Here is a 19,492-nt window from a genome sequence, read left to right on the forward strand (position 1 = left end):
GACAATGGGGTTTAAGTGAATTGCTAGGGTCACACAGCTAGGAAGTGTCTGAGGCCAGATTTGAACCTAGGACCTCCCATCTCCAGGCCTGGCTCTCAATCCACAGAACTACCCAGCTGCTCCCATTCCCTCTTATCTTAATGGAAGAGTCAAGAATCTGACACCTGTCCTTAAATATTCCTTCCTACCCAGATGAAATCTGGAGCTCTGTGACATATGACCTGACTTTGGACCCGGGACGCCCTTTTCCTCGTGCCATCTTCGATGAGACAAAGAACCATACAAGGAGGCGAACTATGACTGTAGGCAGGAAAATGATCTGTGAAGAAGTGAAATTGCTGCTACCGGTGAGCTTGGGAGATAAAAATATTTATCTGTAAGAGAAAAGTCATAAAAATTATGAGATATGCATTCTTTCTCTTCTTTCCCTCTCCATGCCCCTCCCTTGTGCCAGTCTGAAAGTGATACTTTTTAGTGATATTTTCAATCATTTTTCAGTAATGTCCATCTCTTCAGGACCCTATTTGGGTTTTTCTTGACAAAGATACTGGAGCAGTTTGTCATTTCCTTCTCCAGCTCATTTTATAGATGAGGAAACTGAGGCAAAAAAGAGTTAAATGACTTGCCCAGGACTACATAGCTAGCAAATGTCCAAGTCGTCAGGGGGTTGGTGAAAGGAGGAATGTCCTCGGCAAGTATAGAGAGTGGGAGGGGAACAGCTCTGCCCAAATCCCTTTGCCTTTCTAGTAACAATTTCTTGTGGGGGTGGGGCAGCCACATGCCCACAGAGAGTGCACTGCATGCCATCTGATATATAGCATGCCAAACCTTTCTATCTTCCACTATCTTCCAAAGTCTGACCGAGCTCAAACTCATTGCTTCCATGTCTTCTATCATTAGGTCATAAACTTTACATAGGATAATATATTTAGCACTGAAAATGACTTCAGAAATCCTCTAGTCCAACCTTTTCATTATACATATAAGAAATTGAGACCCAGAAAGACTAAGTGACTTGCCTAAAGCTATACAGCAGTAAGTAGCAAAAGTGGGATTTGAACCTAGATCCTCAGCTTCAAATTTACTGCCCTTTCTATTACAGCATGCTAAAATATTTTTAAAACAAATTTTTATTGATATCTTTTATTTTTACATCTACAGAATATTTTCCAGAGAGAATCTCATATAACAAATAATGTTTTTATGAAGAGAAAAAAAGGAGAAAAAAAATCATCAAAATAAATGAATATTTTGAAAAAAAAGTCTGAAAATATATACAATACACCCCAGCTATGGCCTTCCTACTTTTACAAAGGGGAGGGGGTGGTAATATCTTCTCATACCTCTTTTTTTTTTTTAACCCTTACATTCCATCTTAGAATTGATACTGCGTGTTGGTTCCAAGGCAGAAGAGTAGTAAGGGCTGGGCAAAAGTAGTAAGGGACTTTCCCAGTGTCATAGCTAAGAAGAGTCTGAGGTCATATTTGAACCCAGGACCTCCTATCTCTAGACTTTAATACACAGAACCACCTAGCTGTTACCTCATACCTCTTCTTTTGAGCCATGCTTTGTAATTTTTTTTGTCATGGTTTGGGTTCTCATTTTGCAATATTCACTTTTAATTGATTCATTGTTATCATTCTTTCTATTTTTATTGTAGTTGTGGGTTTTTTTTGTTTGTTTTGTTTTTTGCTTACTTCACTTTGCATCAGATGGTGTAAATCTTTCCTGGGTTCTCTATATTCTTCATATTCATCATTTCTTACCCTACAGTAATATTCCATCACATTCATATGCCAGAATTCATTTAGCTATACCCCAAACTATAGGAATCTACTTGGTTTCCTATTCTTTGCAATTCCAATTCTGAAATTCTCTCTCCTTAATAATCTCTCTTTCTACCTTTCCTACTCCAACACCTGTTTTTTGTTCTCAGTATAACTTTCAGTTCTTTCCACACTACCTTTTCCCCCACGTTTTTCACCCTGTTCTGGCTTTATTTGTGGAAACAAAAATGAATATTATACATTCTTACAGAGGTATATATGGCACAGACCTCAAGAGGAATCTTTGTACTTTTATTATCCTAATCTTTGTATCCCAAGTGCTTATCAAGGGACCTGTATTTAGTGGATGTTTATGAAACACTGAAACCAATGCAGTGAGACAAGACCATATTCTCTAACACTAATTCTCCCTCAGACCTGTGTAGAGGACCCAGTGACCCCCATCATCCTACGCTTCAACTTTTCTCTAGTGGGGCAACCCATCCCCTTAACTGGAAACCTCCGACCTGTTCTAGCACCAAATGCGATCCAAGTCTTCACTGAAGCTGTGAGTTGTGGGGTAGTGCTGCTAGGATGTGGGGATATAGATCTCAGACTGGATTAGATCAGGATGCAAGATTCCTCTCTCTTGCAGTTACCTTTTGAGAAGAACTGTGGCAGTGATAATGTCTGTCAAGATGATCTCAGCATCACCTTCAGCTTCTTGGGGTAAGAGTTACTGCTTTTTGTTGTTGCTCAGTCTTTTAAGTCGTTTGCAACTCAAATGATCCCATTTGGGATTTTCTTAGTAAAAGTACTGGAGGGGTGTGCTACTTCTTTCTCCAGCTCATTTTACAGATGAGAAACTGAGGGAAACGGAGACAAATGACTTGGCTAGTATCACATAGCTAGGGTGTGTTTGAGGCCAAATTTGAATTCAAGGTGAGTCTGTACTCATTGCTCCACCTAGCTGCAGCAAGAGGTATTATTATTCTCCTTTGTTCTTAAAATCTTCCATTTCAAATATCCAGATGCTTTCCAACTTCAGCATCTCTTAAAACTATTCCTCCTCCAAGATCCTGTACTCTGAAATTCTCCCTCTTTGACAATCTCCTCTTTTCCACTTTTCCTACTCCTAAACCTTCTTTTTGTCCTCAACACAAGCTTTAATTCTTCTAGCACTTCCTCTTCTGGGGGAAAAGAATGAGGGCTTTTCACCCTAATCTGGCTTCATATTCTTCCTAATTCAACCTTGAGCCTTGGGTCATCCATTTCAATCTTGCCTTCCCCTTCAATATGAAAACACTTGCTTCCTTGATTTTTCAACGTTCCTGTCTTATTCAGCCATGCCTGATTCTATCTCTCACTTCTGCTCTGCTTTCTGAGAAGTAGAGGGATACTATGGGAAATTATAAAACTGGGCAGAATAGGTATATAACACTGATGCTACATGCCTTCAAGTGGAACTCTACTACTTCACAGCAATCATTTTGTTCATCTCTCTAACACATTCCCCACAGATCGTTCTTCCAAACCTTCTCTTCTCCCTTCGACCCCTTAACTTTCCCCTCAAATTAGCAGATTGCTTAAACTCCTACTTTATAGAGAAAATTGAGAGTAAGTGTGGGAATTTATTTTCCTCACTGATGCATCTTTGTTAAGGATTTGTTTGTTTTCCCAGTTGTGGGAGGAGAGGAGGGTGAGAAAATAAATGCTTGAGAGCTAAATATTTTAAATTAAAATTTCACAATCTAGATCACATAGCAAGAAATTCGTCAATTCCCTTCTTTATCTGTCTTGTGATGACTTATAAACTCTTCTTTTGATCTAAGAAGTGGCCCTCCTCTTTCCCAAGGCTAGACTCTCTACCAATATCTTTGATCCTGTCTCTTCTATTACTTTGCTCCAGATATCACCTTCTCATTCATATATCTCTGTTTTTATTTCTGGGTCTCCACCTCTCTGTGTTTCCCTGCCTCTCAACATGTTTATATCTCCCTTAAAAAAAAAATATGCCCTTGATCTTACCACCTGCTCAATCTGTTAATGTGTTTCTCTGCTTCTTTTTAAGATCTAACTTCTACAGAGGGTTATCCATATTGGCCACTTCTTTTTCATTACCACCTACTTACAACCCCTTACAAGAAGGCTTCCATCTTTGCCAGCCTACTGACTTTGCTTTTTTTCATGGTCACTAATAATTTATCAGTTGCTAAATCTCAGGCAGCTAGGTGACTCTGTGGATAGAGTACCACACCTGGACTTGGGAGGGTCTGGGTTCAAATCTGAACACTAACACTTCTGTATCCCTGAACAAGTCACTTAATCCTAATTGCCTAACCCATACCTTACCATTCTTCTGTTTTAGAATCAATACTTGAATTGATTCGAAGAGAGAAGAGGATTTCAATAAATAAATCCAATGGATATTGTGTGTTCTCACACTCCTTAATCTCTCTGGCACATCTGACATGGTTCGTCTTGATCCTATTGCCTCATTTAGCTTTATGGCCAAAGGAAACAACAGAATATCATGGAAGAAAGCTGGTCTTAAAGTTAAATGTGCTCTACTTGAATACTACTTCAGATACTACCTATACAACTATGGGAAAACTACTTAATTTCTCATTTTCCATTTATAAAATTTTTAATGAATGAATGAATGAAAATGAATAAAAAAAAAGAATACTCAGTCAGGCAATATGCATTTTAACCCTTCTTTTTTAATCTTCTGTCTTAGAATCAATATTAAACATCAGTTCCAAAGTAGATGAGTGGTAAGAGCCAGGTGTGTGTGTGTGGGGGGGGGTGGCAAGTGACTTGCCCAGGGTCATGCTAGGAAGTGTCTGAGGCTAGATAATAAATTTATTATGTGTCTACTTTCTGACAGGTGCTGTGCTAAGGAAAGAAAGGCAAAAGACAATCTAAAGAAACAATATGAAAAGCAACTATACAGAAATAAGACAATATAGGATATGTTGAAGTTAACCAATTGAGGAAAGGCAGTACAAGGACTTGAAGGAATCCAGGGAATCTGGGAAGTAGAGATGAAGAGGGAGAGTATTCTAGACAAAAGTAACAACTAATGAAAGTACCCAGAGTGTGGAGATGGAGTTTCTTCTTCTAGGAACAGCAAGAAGGCTAGTATCACTGGATCACCAAGTATGTAGGTAGAGTTGGGGATTGAAAGTTGGAAAGCATAAGGAGGCTGGAAAGTGTAGGCAGAAGATTAGGTTATGAAGGCTTTGAATGCCAAAAAGGATTTCATATTTGATCCTACTAGGCACTGGTATTTATTGAAAGGGTTGGTGTGTGCTTTAGGAAGAATGATTTGACAGCTAAGTGGAAGATGGACTAAAATAGTGAGAGTCAGGGAAAGCAACTACCAGGCTATTTCAATAATCCAGGGGTTGGAGGCAGGCCTAGTGATGGGAAATCCTGGGTTCAAATCTGACCTCAGACACTTCCTAGCTGTGGGACCCTGGATAAGTCACTTAACCCCCATTGCTTAGCCCTTACCACTCTCCTGCCTTGGAACCAATACACAGTATTGATTCTAAGATGGAAGGTAAGGGTTTTAAAAATAACAATAATAATAATTCAGGTGTGAGGGGATGAGAACTTGCTCCAGGATGGTGATAGTGTCAGAGCAAAGAAGGGGATATATTTAAAAGATATTAGGAAGATAAAATCCACAGGCTTTAGCAATATATTGGATATGGTAGGGTAGGGAGGTCAGGGTATAGAACTGAAGATAAGACAGATTGCAAGTCTTGTCTACTGGGAAGACGGCACTTTCTCCCTACATTGTACAAAAATGTTTTTGATCAGATGACTGAGTGACAGCTTAAGATAACAGTTTCTCGTGATTATATTCTTAATGGGGGAGAAAATATACATGGAAGAGTAGTAGCACTATGACAAACATGTAAATAAATATTGTATGGTAGCACATGTACAACCTCTATCATATTGCCTGCCATTTTGGGAAGGGGAGAGGGAAAGAGAGAATATGGATTGCAAAATATCAGAAAATGGTTATTAAAATTGTATTGATTTATAATCTGAAAACAACATTAAAAAATTAAGAAGAGTGGTAGCTATGGAGGGGAACTTTGGTCTAGAAAGCATTTAGGATGCTGAGGAGGGTTACAAATAGATTTCTTTGCCCTTCCAGGGATACTAGCAGAGTGGATTTGATCAAGGCTCTAGAACTAGAGAAGAGAGAGGTAGAAGGGAAGACTTGGTAATAAAGCAGTTGGTAAAACTGCCAAGAAGATGGGCAGGGATTAGAAATGAAGCATAATGGAACCTACCTGAAATAATTGGCTAGGTAAAGGAGTCAGTCATTAACCTGGACAGCAGTGGGTCTTGGGTATAAGTTCTGGAGATAAAAGAGTTCAGACTTTCAGGGTCAGCCTGCCTCAAGTGTCTCCCCTTTTCCCTCTCTGGTCCACCCTCCATTTGGCCACCAAAGTGACTTTCCTAAAGCATATACTGACCATGTCACTTCCTTCCTTAAAAACTCTAATTTATCCTGCATATACCTCATTTGTACAAAGTTCTGTTTTATGTTGTCTTCCCTAATTTCTTAAATACTGACTGCTTCCTTCATTTCCCTTGTAGCCTTCAAATGGTGGTGGTGGGAAGCCTCCAAGATATAAATGTATCAGTGACAGTGAGGAACCAAGGTGAAGATTCCTATAGGACCGTGGCCACTTTCTTACATCCCCCAGGACTGTCCTTTCGACGAGCATCAATGATTCAGGTAACTCAACTCTAAGGCAGAATCGGACTTGTCCAGTTTTTTGCCCTCTCCAGAGATCTATGCTCTCTGTGATAGACTCAGTTATCTCTGTTTTCTTTTTCTCCTACAGAATCAGCCACGAAGTCGTTTCACGAGGCTGCTCTGTGAGTCAGGGACAGCTGAGGGTGAGAGTATAAGAAGTAGCAGCTGTAGTATTAATCACCCCATCTTTCGGGAAGGAAGTGAGGTCAGCAATTTCACCTTCATCTCATTCTTCTTTCCCTGTTTTTTTAGCCTCTTCTCACTTTCTCTCTTCTCTCCTTACTCAGATCAACTTCAATGTAACATTTGATGTCTTGCCTATGGCTTCACTTGGAAACAAAATGGTCTTCAAGGCAAATGTGGTCAGGTGAGATCAATGCCCTTTATGTGGAAAACCCTACCTCCTGTTGATGGGAGGACTCTCCCCTTTGCCCACTGGATGTCCTTAGTCAAACAAACCTTCCTTGTGGCCTCATCTGAATGGACCTCCTTCTCTTTTCTCCAGTGAGAATAATGCATCCACAACCAATAAGACTTCCTTCCAGTTGGCGCTACCAGTGAAATATGCCATCCACCCAACGATCAGAAGGTGCTCACTCCCTTTATTCCACGCTCCTACAGGGCTACTTATGCAGTCAGCCTTCCTACCATGCTGAGACTGGTCCATAATTGCAGTATTATATGGCTGTATGTTCAAAAGTCAGGCACTATTTTTATTTGATAATCAGGGTGATAATTTTCTCCCTCTCTTTCACTTTTACTGCTCTATTTTTCCATGTCTCTGGATTCTGCCTCCTATAGGAGATGTGAGGTCAATGTGGTTCAATGGAATGAGCACTGAATTTCTAATGAAAGGTCTGAAATTAAATAATGGCTCTGCCATTTAGCCACTTGGTGCCCTTGGGCAAGTCACTTAATTTCGCTGAGGTTATATTTCCTTGTTTCTTTTTTCTTCTTTTTCTTTAAACCCTTACCTTTAAACCCTTACCTTCTGTCTTGGAGCCAATACTATGTATTGGCTCCAAGGCAGAAGAGTAGTAAGGGCTAGGCAGTGGGGGGTAAGTGACTTGCCCAGGTTCACACAGCTGGGAAGTGTCTGAGGCCAGATTTGAACCTAGGACCTCCCATCTCTAGGCCTGGCTCTCAATCTTTTGAGCTACACAGCTGCCCCCTGTTTCCTTATTTTTAAAATGATAGAAATGAACTAGATGACCTAAAGGATCCCTTCCAGTTCTGAATCTCTGATTCTATATTCTCTTTCTTGTCCATCACCAATCTGTCCTTTTATTCTCCTCTGGCATTCAGACAGAGGTGTATGCTCCACAAGTCTTCCTAATGCTGGGTTTTACACTATACATTTCATTCATCCAGTCAGCAAAAATAGATAGTTTATCTTGTGTAAGATACTATAGATAAATGGAATGGTAGTTAAGAAATAGCCCATGCAGGGCAGATAGGTGGCTCAGTAGACAGAGTGCCAGGCCTGGAGTCTAGAGGACCTGGGTTCAAATGTGACCTCAGTCACTTACTAGCTGTGTGACCCTGGGCAAGTCACTTCATCCCATTTGTCTAATGCTTGCCCTTCTGTCTTAGAGTTGTTACTAAGATAGAAAATAAGAGTTTGGGGAGAAAAAAAAAGAAAAATAAATAACCCATGCCTCCAAGAGGCTTAAAATCTAGCAGAACTGCTTCTAATCTTGTACCATTTCCCATCTTTTCTTCCATCAGCCTTGAAGAATCTACAAGATATCTCAACTTCTCAGCCTCAGAAGAGGAGAACATCCGTGTTTTGAAGCACAGATACCAAGTAGGGGAATAGTGCAGAAGATCATGACATCTGGGGAGAGCTGTAACTAGGAATTCAAACACTTGGCCAAATGCAACTGGGCCTGCAGAGGTTGTAGGGATTAGAGATGGGGCATAACTTTAAAGATATGACCACTCCTATTCATGGTTGATTGAAACTGGAGAAAGGCAATTCTGGTCAACTGGAGGATAAAGAACTGGTTAGAACCAGGTTTTTGAAGGGGTTAGATGTAAAATGGAGCAGAAAATGGGTATTGAATTTCTTAGGTGATCTGGAAGGGCATAGATAAGGCAGCAGGAATCTGGACAAGGAAGAATAATTATTAAAGGAAGAATGATCACTACTGAGTGAGAGAGGTAGAGAGGGAGTCTAAAGATGGCTATGGGGATGAAGGAGTATGTCAACTCTTCATCTTGGCCCTGTGTGCCAAGTGATATAAGAGAATGAGCAATCAGCTTTGGAGATGGTTCCAAGAGATGTTCAAGGGAAAGCCAGGTTTCAGTTAATATCAGAAGAGGGAAGGCCTGTGATAAAAAGATATAAGATGAAATAAATTTTATAACAGTAAATCATTCCAGAATACAAACTAAAAGAAGGTAGAGAAATAAGGAATGGAACAGAACAGGAAAAAGGGGAGAAGTGGTTTGGAGGATTAGGAGTGAACTGAATAGGAATTAGAGTCCTTTTCCCTTTTCCTCTCCTAACCTTCCCTGCCATTAACCTCACTCCCTTGTCATCTCCTAGAGCTACTCTTCCTACCCTCTAGTAGAACATTCTGGCAGATAATCAAGGTTCAAGAAACAGGAAAGAGGAAAGAGTTTATTCCTACAATCCAACCAGATGGTATTTGGGACAAAGCCCAAACTACCTTACCCTAGTTACAGTTCTGCACCTGTAGCCTTGAAATCTTGGAAATGAGGGAAGAGCTGACTTCCTGGAGGCTATATATTATTTGGCCTTAGAAAGGAACATATAGGAGAACATAGGAAGTAAATGGTAAAATCCACAACCTCTCTCTACAGGTGAATAACCTAGGTCATCGGGAAATTCCCATTCAAATTGACTTCTGGATCCCAGTTGAGTTGAACAAGATAGACATTTGGAAAAATCCTAAACTCATTCCTTCACAGGTATTCTATTGCTACCTTTTTGATTCTCCCTCTCTTTTCCCTTACCTTGGATTTTGTAGTATCTCTTAGACCTCTCTTGGACACAATTCTGGATTCCCTTTCAAAGCTAATTCAGGATTTCTCATTTTAATCTCGTCCCTGACAGTCTCTCTCTTTCCTTAGAATCTTCCATGTACCTCAGAGAGAAGAGATCCCGGTCACTCTGACTTCCTGAAACAGCTTTATAAAACTTCAGTTGTGGTAAGAACAGACCTAAACTCCAGGAGCACCTGCATGTCTGGAGCTACAGAAGACTCGCTTTTAAATTCAGATGTTCTTACACTATATAAGAACCAGTTACTGATTTAGTTAGCCAAATCCTACTGCCACTTGTGTGACCTTAGGCAAGTCACTAAACCCCAGCCTCAGTTTTCTCATCTAGGAGACAAATGAGACAATAACTGTAAAGCGCTTTGCAAATATTTAAGTGCTACATAAATGTTAGCTATTATTATATAGAGTACCACCTTGTATTTTCTGATCTGTCACTCTCCCTTATCACTCCTTTCTTATTAAAACAAATCTTACTTTCTGTCTTAGAATCGATACTAAGTATCAGTTCCAAGACAGAAGAGCAGTAAGGGGCAGGCAATGAAGGTTAAGTGACTTGCACAGGGTCACATAGCTAAGAAAAGTCCAAGACCACATTTGAACCCAGGACCTTCTATCGCCAGGACTGGCTTTCTATCCCCTAAGCCACCTACCTGGCTCTCATCACCTCTTTCTCCTAGAATTGTTCCATTGCTGTCTGCCTGAGATTTCACTGTAATATCTCCTCCTTTAATGTTCAAGAGGAATTGATCTTCAATATTGAAGGTAACCTGAGCTTTGCCTGGATCAAGCAGGTATGTAGACATATAACAATAGGCTCCCATCTCAAATCAGCTGTTCTGCCCATACAAGAATTAGACATATTCTGTATTCTTAGTCTGATCTCAAATAACTCATTATTGTAATTTCCCCCATCTCACTTTCCCCCACAGACAAAGCATAATGACCTGTTGCTTACCAGCTTGGCTGAAATAATTTTCGATGAGTCCATATATGAATTACTTCCAGGACAGGAGATTTTTGCAAGAGCCCAGGTAATCTGTCTTTATGAGAACTATCTCTTGACACATGAGATCAGAAGATCACAAGACTTAGAGCTGGAAAAGATCTTAGAGGTCATCCAATGCAGCCCCCTCTTTTAGCAGATGAACCAGAGAAGTTAAATGACCTGCCCAATGTCATCCAAGTAACACAGCCAGAATTTGAAGTCAGGTCCTCTAATCCTAAATCTACCACCCTATGTAACAGAGTATAACTATTTCAAGACAGGAATAGAACTTGGATTTGGAAAGTCTTATTTAAGGAGTAATGCTTCCAGATGGCATCATGTAGTAATGTGGACCTTTTGGTGTTTTAGGAGTCCAAAATAGAGGGGCTTCATGTTGAGTTAGTAACTTGGATTCAAGGGGAATAAGATTTTAATAAGAGAACCCAAAATTTAGATAGAGAATCCCCTGAGTACTGTATTAGAACAAATTTGGGAGAAAGCTGTAAAAATAGTCAATATAATTACTTTTGTTCATCGACATTTCTTTTCCCTCTATATAACACCTCTTGCCAACTGACATCCAGACAGAGACCAAAGTTGAAAGATATCAAGTTCATTCTCCTGTTCCCCTCCTTGTGGGCAGCAGTATTGGGGGACTGGTGGTTTTGGCACTCATCACAGTCGGATTATACAAGGTAATATCCCTTATTCTACGGGCCTAAAGATGGGAGGTCCTAGGTTCAAATTTGACCTCAGACACTTCCCAGCTGTGTGACCCTGGGCAAGTCACTTGACCCCCATTGCCTACCCTTACCACTCTTCTGACTTGGAGTCAATACATAGTATTGACTCCAAGACAGAAGGTAAGAGTTTAAAAAAATATATATCCCTTATTCTACATCCCCCATCCCCAACATTCTTCTCAAATTTAAAGATTTTTCTCCCTTTGTAATATAAATATATTTATATCCTTTATTTATATATTTATATATGCAACAAATATATAAATATAAATATATTCTTTAAAAATGTTATTGATTTGCTTTTGAACAAATCATACAAAACTATTGCATATTCATCATAGAATACATCATAATGATTAACCTCCTTCACAAAAAAAAAACCAATTATAACTCTAGAGGGTAGCCTCTAACTCTCGCATTACCAAGCTATTCTGTTAGTATGCATTAGCTCACAACCATAGCTCAAACCATAGCTCATAATCCCTACTAAAACACTTTCATTAATCAATCAGAGAATACAATGTATTTAAATCAAAGACCATTAATTAAAGAGCAGAGTAAGAAAGTAGCAATAAAACATTTTCCTTATAAACTTGAGGCATACTCTCATAAATAGATACACCGTCAGTGGGGGCTGTCGAGGGGGTATGTGGATGAGGTGTGGAAACACCAGGCACATTAGCAGAGAGGCATGCATGAAGGAAATATATATGGCATAGATCTTCTGGAAAGGCAACCCACATTCCAGATGTCACAAGACCTACCACTGTTTCTGTTGATGTTATTTTTCTGTTCCCTCCTGCACTTGCTCTTCATGCCCCTCTGGCATAAAATTTCTGCCCAATGTAGCTTTCTCCAGGATTCAGAGTTTCTTCTGGTTGCTGCCAAGTATGGCTTTAAGGACAGAGAGAAGTTCCAAAAGGTCTATTCTCTCCCCGACTTCCCTTGCCCATGCCTGTCTAAAACTAGATGCTGTCATATTATTTTTCTTTTTTATTTCTTTTTTTTTTTCAAAGCTACTTCCTTTATCCTAAATTTGGTTCATAATTGGTTATAAAGGTTTGTATGGTTGCTATACTTAGTCTATGCCAAGAAAAATTAAGGAAGCCAAGAGTGAGCTGGAAATATATACTATTCAAATTAGGACTATGCCTGAGCAGTTATGATTTTATTAATAACTTTACATCTAATATAAATGTCATAAAATAACAGAGAAAGAGGGGCCATCTGGACCTGAAGTCCATTATATTGCCCTCAGACTAAAAGCAAACCAATTGTTGTGACAGTATGGCTGACAAAACTTCTAGTCTCTAGTGTTCAATTTCAGAGAAGACTGGAGCAGGGAAGAAAGGGAAATAGCCTATGAGAAAGTCATACTCTGAACTGGTCCCAGGAGAGGAGATAGGTATGACCTAGAAATATTCAGCTCCACACCCTTCTAGAAAAGAGCAGGGAGTAGAAAGAAGCAATGACCAATTGACCAAGATTACCACCTACAGCCATGATGGTGAACCTATGGCACATATGCCTCAAAGGGCACGCAGAGCCCTCTCTGTGGCATGTGGGTCATTGCCCACCAGAGTTCATTACTAGAAAGGCAGAGGGACTGGGGGAGCTGCTCCCTCCCCCCCTCTGCCCTGCTGAGGACATTCCTCATTTTACCCATCCCTCTTCTCAGCCCAATGGGAGCACTTCCTACCCTGTCTTGGGTAAGGGTGGGGGAGTCTGGGGCATGGCACATGATCTCTAAAAGGTTCTCCATCACTGGCCTTTTGCAACACCTACAGATTACTGTTGCATAGGTTGCCATGACAATATTTAGTCATCAAGTGCCCACACTATTGCTGATGAGTTTCTCTGTATTGAGCTAGACTAAATCTTAGAAAGCACAATTAGTCTGGGATTATGACAATATTCTAAGCTTTTCAAGCATTGTAGAATCTACCGGAATTGACACTAGGTTGGTAGTCTTTAAGAATCCAGGATCACTTCCTTACTGTAATGAAGCATCATTGTGAGACTTAATGGATGGAAGCCTATTTATCCCTTTGGGTAACTGTACCTATTCAGATAGATTATTAGATACATAGAATCTATTTTGGGATAAGATGTAGCTTTGGAATTAACTCATTATTGGGTTTTGTTATCTAATCCATCCTGAAATTTGCTTCCTTCTTATTGGTGAATTGAGCCTATTAACATCCAAAGTCTTAATTGTTGGTTTTTCCTCTATTCAATTCTATTGCATGACTTCCTTCTTTATTCATTAGTTCAAAATATCATACTATTTGTTTGGTTTTTTAACATTCGAATCTTACTCAATCTCTTGGCCACACCAAATAGAGATAAAATCTATCTTGTTTCTAAAGAATCTATTATCATTCACCAACCACTTCTCCTAAAAACACAAAAGACAGGCCCGAGGGTTCATGTTGTCCTGAGAAAATTTTATTTATTTTTGGTTGCCTTTCTTCATAGGAGCTAGATGAAAATGTGGGAAAGGGACTAGTATTTTTCCTCTATCCCCTTCCTCATCTTACTTAACTTTGCTTTATGGCCCTTGATTTCAAGAAAAAAAAATTTTCACTTCTCTCCAAACCACCTTCTTTTCAATCCTCCAGATGACTTTTATTAAGGGATCTTTCCCTTAAATTCCTAGCTTTTGTTTCTTCAGTGACCTTTATAGTAGTATCATAAGATCATTAACAACATAATAGGTGTGATTTCAAAATAACAAAGGCCCTATTTTAGAAGAGAACATTCAGAAATGGTATTTATATCATGTGAGGCACTGCAAAGATTGCTTTTGTTAGTAAACAACACCCAGTATACTTCAATATACATTCAAAAGGTAATAAATCTGTTAATAATTCAATTTTAAATATTTTAATCCTATGTTAAATTCAAGGATGGATTGTCTTTAAAAATAAAAAGAACATTTTTAGTCCACAGGAACTCAAGTTAAACAATAAAGCTCTGTCGGTAGTTATAAAATATGTAGAATGATCTATTCTAAACTGATTCACTGGTTGAAGAGACCTAACTACAAGAAAGATTCATTGGTATATGACTCAAAACTGAAAGAAATTATTCCACAAGCACTGAATGATCAATTTCTATATAGTCAAGCTTCCTCTCTTTCTTGACTATTGCTACTATGTTTTTTTAAGGCATGTATAAAAACAATTCCCACAACATTTGCAAAATACAAATGTTACAGATATGAAATATGTAAAACACCAGATCCTTAGCTTGAGTACAAGTTCCTATATGACTCAGGGAAAAGATAAAAAAGAACAAACAAAAGATGTTTCCCTTTTTATTCCACCATTTCACAAAAATAAATGAAAACAGCCAACCCCAAAACAATTCCTGGTGCTTTCAATTAACACAAGATTATTCCTAATTCCCTATTTGCATTCAATCGTATATTACCTTGTTTAAATTTCATCTACTTGGTTATTTCGTATGTCAAAGGTTTTGCCTAGATCTGGATCAATTAATAAAGATTAAAAATTTCTTACTTTAATGAAGAACCATCTTCTTTCTGCGATGGATTACATTCAAGTTTTATAGATCCAATTTTGGGACACAGGCCAATTTCCTTTGCTTTTCAACATGTTGTATTTCAATCGATTATTTCATTTTTTTGTCCTCATTGTTTTGTCTTGTATCACTTAAATTAATGCTTTTTGGTGTATAACTTGCTTCCTTTTGGACACTTATAATACTTATTTCCCTGAATTATTTTTCTTGTTTTTCTATCTCTTCCTTTTTTTAACCTGAGTCATTTCTATCATAGTATATTACTTCACTGAGATTTTCCACTTAGATCTTTACTTTCTCAATTCTCATTCAACTTCTTGAAATATTCCCTCAATGACTTTCAATCATATGTTCCTTTATATTTCATATTTATTTTAAACTATGCTCTTAAAGAATGTACCTTCTTTCTTTGAAAGTATAGTTGTTTTTGTCACCACTTTTTCTTTCATTCTAAAGATTTATCTATCCTTCCTTTCCATTCCTTTGGAGGATGTATTTATTGTTATGGGGCCCTTTCCTGCTTACTAATTTCTTTGTCTTTTCTGTTAGTTTTCCAGTGAGCTTTTTGTTGTTTTTGTTTTCATTTTCCTTTTTTTTCTTCATTGCTATTCTTACATTAATTTGAGTCATTTGTCATAATTTTATATTAGTATACAAAAGCTTCATTTAGTTACAACCACTTACTCTATCATCTAACATAGCTTTTTCTTTTCTTTCCTTTCCTTTCCTTTCCTTTCCTTTCCTTTCCTTTCCTTTCCTTTCCTTTCCTTTCCTTTCCTTTCCTTTCCTTTCCTTTCCTTTCCTTTTCTTTTCTAATAAACCCTTACCCTCCGTCTTGCAATCAGTACTATGTATTGGCTCTAAGGCAAAAGAGTGGTAAGGGCTAGGCAATGGGGGTTAAGTGACTTGCCCAGGGTCACACAGCTGGGAAGTGTCTGAGGCTAGATTTGAACCTAGGACCTCCCATCTCTAGGCCTCCCATCTCTAGGCCTGGCTCTCAATACACTGAGCTACCCAGCTGCCACTTCTCTTTTCATTGTTCTTTTACCTCATATCTCTCATTTCCTCCTGCTTCTCTTACTCCTTATTTGGTGTTTTCCTTCCTACTTCCCCAATTTTCTCTATATCCTTGCCTTATTTTTCCTTGTCCCTGCTTCTTCTCTCATTTCCACCTCCACAGGTCTTCAAAATTTTCTCTTTCCTGGGGACCTCCCCAACATAGTTCCCATTTCCCTGATTTATTCCTGATATACAAAAAATGAGAAAGAAGAAAATATCTATGATTCTCATTCCTCTGTCACTAACTCACTGTCTCTCCATCCCTATAGCTTGGATTCTTCAAACGTCAATACAAAGAAATGATGAATGACCCTGGGGAAAATGCAGCTGCCATAGCTCCTCCTGAATAAGAGCTCCTTTCATCTTCAACCTCTTCTGAAGAAGACTAATAAATAGCCTTTTGTTAAACATGTACCCCAATTCTCCTCTTGCCCAGGTGCCAATCCACTTATTTCCAGCCGAAGAGGGAAATAAAGGTTTTTTTTTTTCATGTGTTTGTTCTCTTAAGGAGTAGAATATCTGGATTCATGCATTCAGGTCATTGAATGAATGAATATATGAAATACCTCTATGAAATTAACTGCTTGGTTTCTCTACAGTGTGTGCACACTTCTATTGGTGGGTAACTCTCTTGAGCAGAGGTGGCTCCAACTAGCAATGCCCTTCTGGCAAGATAAAAATTGTTTGTGGTTCATGTGTGGGCATAAATCCTGAAATAGGCAGATTACTGCCTGTCCTTTCCCTCCAGTGGGTGTCTGTCCTTGGACATGGGACAGGGCATGGCAAGGTAGTGTAAGGAGGGGGCATCAACTCATTGTTCTATCTGGAAATTAAAAGAAGTGAGATTTTTTTTTCTTTCCTCACGTGAGTGTATTTCCACTGGAAGCCAAGAAAGCTGTCAGTCCTGACTGATGGTCCGACACAAGAGGCAATATGAGACCAGAGTAGGGCGATTCAGCAAGTTTTATTAGGCGCAGCAAAGGCAAAGGGGGAGGCCCAACACCAAGAATGTGGGCAAAGGGTCCCTTCTGGGTAGGGAGAGATAAGAGGTTTTTATGGGTTTGGGGAAAGATGGGGTGTAGAGGGTTATTTCATTGACTGTCTCTGCCTGGATTGGGGGGGGGTGGTGAGGGGCAGCTCGTTCTCATGAGAGTATAGTTCTTAGCATGGTACAGACAGTGTGGTTCAAACTACATCCATCTTGAATTTGTTGGGTCAAGGTGAAAGAAGTTACAATGTCCTGCTAGGTGGAATGACTGCTTTGTTCGGAAGTTCTAGATGGTTTGGGGGAGGGGGAGCTGATAGTTTCCATTGGGGAAGGGGGAAAGGGGGGTTTAGGCCTGTCAAAAGCTTTTGATGGAATGATTAAGATGGGAGTGGCAAAGCTGGTGAGGTAGGATGAATATCAGAGACATTGAGATGTATGGACTGTTTAAGGGGGAAGAGTAGTTTGGCACCCAAGGCCTATCACCACATGCAGGTATGTGTTGAATAAATGCTTTGCAGGAAGGAAAGGCATGTACCTGGAACCTAACCAAATTAGAAAGATTGGAAGATTTTCTGGGGAAAGAGTAATTCACTGTTTCTAAGATGTGTGGTGAAATAAAAATTAGGCAACTGGTTGCTTGGTTAGGGCCAGTTATCAGAAGTACACAGGCTTAGGAAGGCTAATAAGAGAAACTGACAGGATACCCACAATGACGTAAAGCAGGGTTTATTAAAGTAAGGGCAGGAAGGGAAGGGGATTGGGACAATCTGACTACTTGATGTAACTAAACCTACCAGAACTCAGTAGTTGTCTTCCCCAGGTTGTAAGTGCTCTAACTCTCTCTACCTAAAGATCCCAGCTGCTACAAATACCTCACTAACCAAATTCCCCATCCCGGCCCCTTGATGATAACTCAGTAGGGAAAAAGGCTGGATGGTAAGCAGGTTCAAAGGGTCAAAAGAGAGAGGTTCTCAGTGACAGTTGGCTTCAGGAGTTTGGTAAGAGTCCCAGCAGAATAGGAGTATCAGGAAACACAAACAGGAACCAGATGGACAACCACAAGAAAGGGGAGTAATGGTCAAATCCACTCAGTCCACCTGAGGAGTTCAGATACACACTCAACCACTTCCAAGGAGATAAACTGCTCACAGGAGAAGTCCATACACTGACTCCCTCCAGAGAGAAAAAATCAACTGCTCCCAGGAGAAACTCACTCTCCAGAGTTCTGGAATCTTCCCTGTCTGCTTTGGTAGCAGTTCCTGCTTTTCCTTAATTTCCCTATAAGAGTGGTTCAATGCCCAGGTTTTTTATGAATGATTGAGGGGAATGGGATTGGGGGAGGGGGAGGAAAAGTCCAATAGAGTAAATTATTTAAAACACCCCTTTCTATTCAAAATAAATGTCAAGCCTCTCCAAGCTCCAGACTTGCAGATGGCAACATGGCTAAATGTACCAAGAAGGTAGGAATTGTTGGTAAACAGGGAACATACTTATATAGCATATCCCTCAGAAAAATGGTGAAGAAAATTGAAGTTGGCCAGCATGCCAAATATACCTGCTCCTTCTGTGGCAAGACCAAAATGAAGAGACAAGCTGTGGATATCTGGTATTATGGATCTTGTATGAAACTAGTACCTGGTGATGATGCATGGACCTCCAATGCCAACTCTGTAGTCACAGTCAATTCTGCCATCAGAAGACTGAAAGAATTGAAAGATTAGTAAAACCTTTTTAGCAAATGTCTGTAGCCTAAAGTCCAGCAATAAGTGGGCTAATTTAGGTAATTTTTTTAAAAAAAAGTAAAGTCAAGATGATAAGATCTGATGCCTTTATCAGGTAACAATGCATCTCTGTTGTTTACTGCATGTAAACAAGGTCCAGATATCTCCTTGAATCAATCAAAGCGGTTCAGTTAGGTGGCAGAAACAGTCTGTTAAGAGTAAGAAACTGGATTATATCTTCAGGACTCTATCTATAAAAGGAAGAGTAAATTTAGGAGCTGAGAAATTTCAAAGGTGTAGCAACAGAAAAGAGAGTTAGGGCATCAGGAGCTGAGCCAGAAAGAAGAGAACACAAAGACAATTAGTGAAAAAGAAAGAAATTAGAACTGAGCAGAAAAGAGAGGGAGGGGATGGCCAGTGGCCCTCAGGGTATCTCAGAACCAGGAACTCTTGCTGAAGCCATCCTATACACCAGGGGTCGGCAACATATGGCTCTTTCTACAGGAGCCATAAAGTTAATTTTTTTTTCAGACACTGTTACAGGAGCGCGCACTGTGAGCACTGTACGGCTCTCACGAAATTACATTTTAAAAAATGTGGCATTTATGGCTCTCACGGCCAAAAAGGTTGCCAAACCCTGCTATACACAATTCCACCAGGACTGATGAAAGTTCAAAGAAAGGTCCACTCTTTCCTCAACTTTCCTGATGGGTAACTACTCTTCATAGGCATGGTGATATATTCTGCTGCTTCTTCAACCAAATGTTTACAGTAATCTGAAATTTTCCTCAATCACAAAGATACCAGAAATTAGTGAGAAATAAATGAGTTTAAATTAAGGCAGAGTCAAACCTCTGCCTAAATA

General features: G+C 39.4%; 2 protein-coding genes across 2 annotated transcripts in view; both read left to right on the forward strand.

The window, feature by feature from the left end:
* LOC123231277 (integrin alpha-M-like) overlaps positions 1-16,379 on the forward strand; it is a 46,446-nt gene extending 30,067 nt beyond the window's left edge. The window contains exons 17-30 of the mRNA XM_044657533.1: positions 193-347; positions 2,203-2,334; positions 2,422-2,495; positions 6,393-6,534; positions 6,644-6,760; positions 6,843-6,922; positions 7,061-7,144; positions 8,284-8,362; positions 9,385-9,492; positions 9,655-9,732; positions 10,263-10,376; positions 10,515-10,616; positions 11,155-11,265; positions 16,188-16,379. Coding sequence (XP_044513468.1) covers positions 193-347; positions 2,203-2,334; positions 2,422-2,495; positions 6,393-6,534; positions 6,644-6,760; positions 6,843-6,922; positions 7,061-7,144; positions 8,284-8,362; positions 9,385-9,492; positions 9,655-9,732; positions 10,263-10,376; positions 10,515-10,616; positions 11,155-11,265; positions 16,188-16,268 — 1,457 coding nt within the window. The 3' untranslated portion in view covers positions 16,269-16,379. The remainder of the gene's footprint in view (positions 1-192; positions 348-2,202; positions 2,335-2,421; positions 2,496-6,392; positions 6,535-6,643; positions 6,761-6,842; positions 6,923-7,060; positions 7,145-8,283; positions 8,363-9,384; positions 9,493-9,654; positions 9,733-10,262; positions 10,377-10,514; positions 10,617-11,154; positions 11,266-16,187) is intronic.
* Positions 16,380-18,345: 1,966 nt separating this feature from the next.
* LOC123231278 (60S ribosomal protein L37a-like) lies at positions 18,346-18,627 on the forward strand. Its single transcript, XM_044657534.1, has one exon. The coding sequence runs from the start codon at positions 18,346-18,348 to the stop codon at positions 18,625-18,627; it is 282 nt and encodes a 93-aa protein (XP_044513469.1).
* The last annotated feature ends 865 nt before the right edge of the window (positions 18,628-19,492 follow it).

The sequence above is a fragment of the Gracilinanus agilis genome, chromosome 1 (assembly GCF_016433145.1).
Source record: "Gracilinanus agilis isolate LMUSP501 chromosome 1, AgileGrace, whole genome shotgun sequence".
In the NCBI taxonomy this organism is placed as follows: Eukaryota; Metazoa; Chordata; class Mammalia; order Didelphimorphia; family Didelphidae; genus Gracilinanus; species Gracilinanus agilis.